At 27.9% G+C, this 4,156-nt stretch overlaps 1 protein-coding gene across 2 annotated transcripts; it reads right to left on the minus strand.

Moving 5' to 3' along the window:
- Nucleotides 1–1,333: 1,333 nt before the first annotated feature.
- LOC117180121 (drosulfakinins) lies at nt 1,334–3,551 on the minus strand. Of its 2 annotated transcripts, none has more exons than XM_033372459.1 (3): nt 3,450–3,551; nt 1,939–2,079; nt 1,334–1,679 (listed from the first exon to the last, which is right to left on the minus strand). In XM_033372459.1, the coding sequence occupies exons 2-3, from the start codon at nt 2,070–2,072 to the stop codon at nt 1,523–1,525; spliced, it is 291 nt and encodes a 96-aa protein (XP_033228350.1). In that variant the 5' UTR covers nt 2,073–2,079; nt 3,450–3,551; the 3' UTR covers nt 1,334–1,522. The 2 variants fall into 2 exon arrangements, with proteins under 2 accessions (XP_033228350.1, XP_033228349.1); XM_033372458.1 differs by having other exon boundaries at nt 1,939–2,085.
- Nucleotides 3,552–4,156: the final 605 nt, after the last annotated feature.

The following is a 4,156-nucleotide window of genomic DNA, read 5'->3' on the forward strand; positions in this document are numbered from 1 at the left end:
TTCATTTTTTGATATGTTGATAGGGGTTCCAAAGACACATGTTAGGACCAGTGTCGATGGCCACCGGTAATTTAGGATATTTTAACGATTTTTTTTCGTCGAGGGTTACGGTTTTTCAACCCCCAAATGTTTTGACTGTCTGCGATTTTCTTCATTTTTTGATATGTTTTTAGGGGTTCCAAAGACTCATGTTAGGACCAGTGTTTATTCAAAAACATTAATTAAAACAAACAAAAAAAGAACTAAAACATATATTTTCAAACAAACAGTTGCATTGAAAAAATTATTTGTTACCAAGGAAGATGGATTACAAAAAAGGCATAAATTTGTAACCAAGAGGTATCTACCAAAAAAGACGAATTTTCTACAAAAAAAAGTAGAATAGCTAAATTTTCAGTTAAAAAATTAATTTCCATAAAAAAGGAAAATCGTATTTTTTTAAAATAATAACATTTTTAAACAAAGAATTTACTTTTTAACTAAAATTATGAATCCTTACCTAAAAAAAATTATGTTTAGCAACGTCATTCAACTTTTGACCAAATTATTTAAATTTGTAAAATAATTTACGAATTTTCTTTAAAACAGTCGAATTTTTAACGATAAAGTTTGAATGGTAAAATTTTCAGTTAAAAATAATTGATTTTCAATTTAAAAATAAAAAAGTAATATTTAACCAACGAATTCATTTTTTAACCAAAGAGATCAATTTTTCACAAAGAGGATTGATTTTCTACCAAATAAGATTAATTGAAAGAAAAAACATTTACAACCAAATAGTTGAATTTTCAACAACAACAATGGAATAGATAATTTTTCAGTTGAAAAATTAATTTTAACAACAAAATAAAAACGAATTTTAAACAAAAACAGTTAAATTTGCAACCAACGAAAGTAATTTTTAACTAAAGTGATGAATCTTCAACTAAACAAATATTTTTAACAAAGTACTTTGGCTTTTGACCAAATAGTATAGTTTTCTACCAAAATGTTGAATTTTTGAGAAGGTAATTTTATTCGTAACAAATGAATTTTGAACCACAAAATGTGAATTTTTAAACAAACGGTTCATATGTGACTGAAATAGGTTAATTTTTAATTACACAGTTGCATTTTTAACCAAAAAGGATTACATGTCTACACAAAAGAATGGAATTTCAACGCAATTAAAAATGTTGTCAACGAAAACAATTTTAATGAAAAACCAAGTACCCCCCCCCCTCCATCTAAAAGATTATACGTAATTTATGGACGGCCCCTGAAGTATTATACACAAAATACAGTTTTTGTTTTTATTTTTATTATTTATTGTCAGAAATATTCATTACAAGTTCTACAAGGGTTTTTTCATTTTTTTTTGTTTCTATAGGACGCTGACAAATCAGAAAAATGCAGATGGTTTCAAACTTATATGTTTATCAAGAGTCTTGACATTTTTGATTTCATCTTCCGTGTAAATTCTACGATTTATTATTTCAATTTTCTCCTCTTTAAAAACATTTGAGACTGAAAAAATACATCTTTAGTGTCGATTTCTTCCAAATCGAAGGTGTCCATCATAGTCTTCAAATTGATCCCGTTTCCCGAATCTCATGTGACCGTAATCGTCAAAATTTTGCCTCTTATTGGGATGAGGTATGTCTTCATCTTCTTCAAAAAGCTGATCCTCGAGTGCGAAACTTTCAAAAAAAATTAAAAAACGTTATTAATTTATTATTAAGTTAGCAGAATGATATTGACTGTATTATATTCAATTTTATTAAATGATTTCTACATTTTTTTAACAAATTTTTGAAACCAGCACAGTTAATTTGAATATTTAAACAATTCTTTATACATTTTTTTAGTTCAAAGAAATTTTTTTCGTATTTTAATCTATAAATAAATAAATTAGGAAAGGTAGAAAATTAATTTAATAGAAGTTTTTGTCACAATTACCTACGAAGTAACGGAAGGTTGTGGAAAAAATGTTGGTGGCCTGAAAGATGTTGAGAGTTGGACTTTGATTCAGATTTTCCAGACAGGAACCAAATGGTCATCAGTGTTAAAAACAGGGACGTTGACTGGTTCATATCTGCGCTGTAACTTGCAATTTTTTAAAATAAATTTACATTGATTATCCCAATTTTTAACCATTTTTAAATCGCTCTCTAAAAAATTTTGCATTTAAATTAATGTATGTATAAATAAACCTTTATAACTGAATGTGTTCTAAAATTGCTAATTTCGTTTTATTTTTAATGCTTTTCAGTTTTAATTTTTGAAAAGATTCAAAATCAACCGAATTCCTGGATCTTCGAATTCATATTATTATTTGTAATGAAGAGGAAAACAATCCCACACATAAATTTATTACATTAATGTTTATTTTTCTTTTGATTTTAAATTTAACCAATTAGACAACTGCTAAAATTAAAAATATGAAATCTTGAATTTGGAATAGAATTTGCAAAATTAATAGTTTCTGTACTTTAGAAAATGTAAAGATACAGAAGAATAAATTTTCAGTAAAATCAAATGGAATTATTATTCGAATTTATTTGCTGATTTATTTATCTCAGATATCAGGACGAGATTATTCTACACTTAAAAATAATCTTTGATGATTCAGATTTCATTACCCGAAAAATTTTCTCAGAGTTGCTACAGGTCAGGAAATTCTGGAATTTTTCACTAAACTGAAGTTTAGGGCTCATCCACAAATTACTAAATTATTATTGTTAAAAACTTGTCTTTTTGGATTGAACAATAATCATTTTGGTGGAAGACTCAACTATTCAATAAAAAATTTATTCTTTTGTTCGAAGAATCAAATTTTTGTAGTTGAAAGTGGTTGAGAATTTATGTATTTTTATTGAAATTGATTTACTCTGTTTAAAACTCATCTGTTTGTGTTGAATACACAACTATCTTTCTTCATGGAAACTTCATTTTTTAATGCAATTGATCGGTAGAAAATAAATCTGTTTTCATTGGCAAATCCACTATTTTCTTTAAATTCTTATTTCGAAAGTATATTCAACTCTTTCCGATTAAAAATTAAATGATTTGTTGTGGAATATTTCTCTTTTGTTGGCTGAAAATTAATTGCTGTACAGAAACTTTAAGTGTTCCATTTGTGGTTCAAAACTTACATTTTTTAGTTTGGCAACTATTATCACTAAAAACTCCTTAAAATAAATTTAGAAGACACTTTTCTTTGAATGAAAATTATTCAGGTCCTAGGTGTAAGGTTGCTTTTACGTAGAGGGAAGGTTTTCTTACTTGAAAAGAAAGTTTATAACGGCTAGGGAAAATGAAAAATTAATCATGGAAATATCAGGAAATTTGGAATTTGTAGCAACCCTATTTCTAAAAGAACCGCAAATTCGAAAAAAATGTATAATATAACACTAAACATATTGAATACCACTTTGTGATTTAGAAAACATTTTTAAGGAGAGACTTACCTCTAAGAAGGGAAGTTTAACAGCGAGGTTTGAACGAGCGACTGCGGTAGCTTTTTCACCGTTTATGAGCTTATATACCAAGAACCATAGGTTCCCAAGAGAGTTGAATTTTCATTCTTAGAGCCAAGAAATGATAAACAATTTTCTCAGCTTTGACCCGGTAGCGCTTTGTATAATCTCGTTCATATTCCAAGCTTGCAGCTTTCGTTGATCGACAGTTCCATAACCGCATTACGAACGCCCAACAAATTTCTTCCTCAAATTTATTCCCTCTCTACTCTTTATTCTAGACTTTATTCTAAAGTCTAAAGATAGTTAAAATTGCATTGAACTCGACAAGGGGATGATTAAGATTAGAAGATGATGGGTTTTAAAGTTTTTTTCCAAAGGTCAGCATTTTATTGATAAAAGGGTTATAGGATTATTCATTGAGCTTTTCCTTATTAGTTCTTTCGATTCTTTAGAATATAGCTTTCTCTATTTTTTATTTAATCTTAAGTCTATAGAAATATAATCCCTAGAGTCGATTGGATATTTATATTATAAATAAATGTTTATTCTTTATAAATTAGGGTCTTTCAAGTAAATTTCTAAAGTCTTAACAATTTTAATTCAATCAGATTTGCGATTAGTATCCTTAAAAAATCTGCTCGCTTCGCGGACACATTCTCATAGCGCGCTGCGCGCGCGGCTCGCTAATTTGAGCG

The sequence above is a fragment of the Belonocnema kinseyi genome, chromosome 9 (assembly GCF_010883055.1).
Source record: "Belonocnema kinseyi isolate 2016_QV_RU_SX_M_011 chromosome 9, B_treatae_v1, whole genome shotgun sequence".
In the NCBI taxonomy this organism is placed as follows: Eukaryota; Metazoa; Arthropoda; class Insecta; order Hymenoptera; family Cynipidae; genus Belonocnema; species Belonocnema kinseyi.

Excerpts from the sequence above, each read along its gene's own strand:
- LOC117180121 (XM_033372459.1), bottom strand. The coding sequence starts at position 2,072 with ATGAACCAGTCAACGTCCCTGTTTTTAACACTGATGACCATTTGGTTC. Across the intron at positions 1,680-1,938 it reads AACCTTCCGTTACTTCGTAG|TTTCGCACTCGAGGATCAGC; the intron begins GTAATTGTGACA and ends TTTTTTTGAAAG.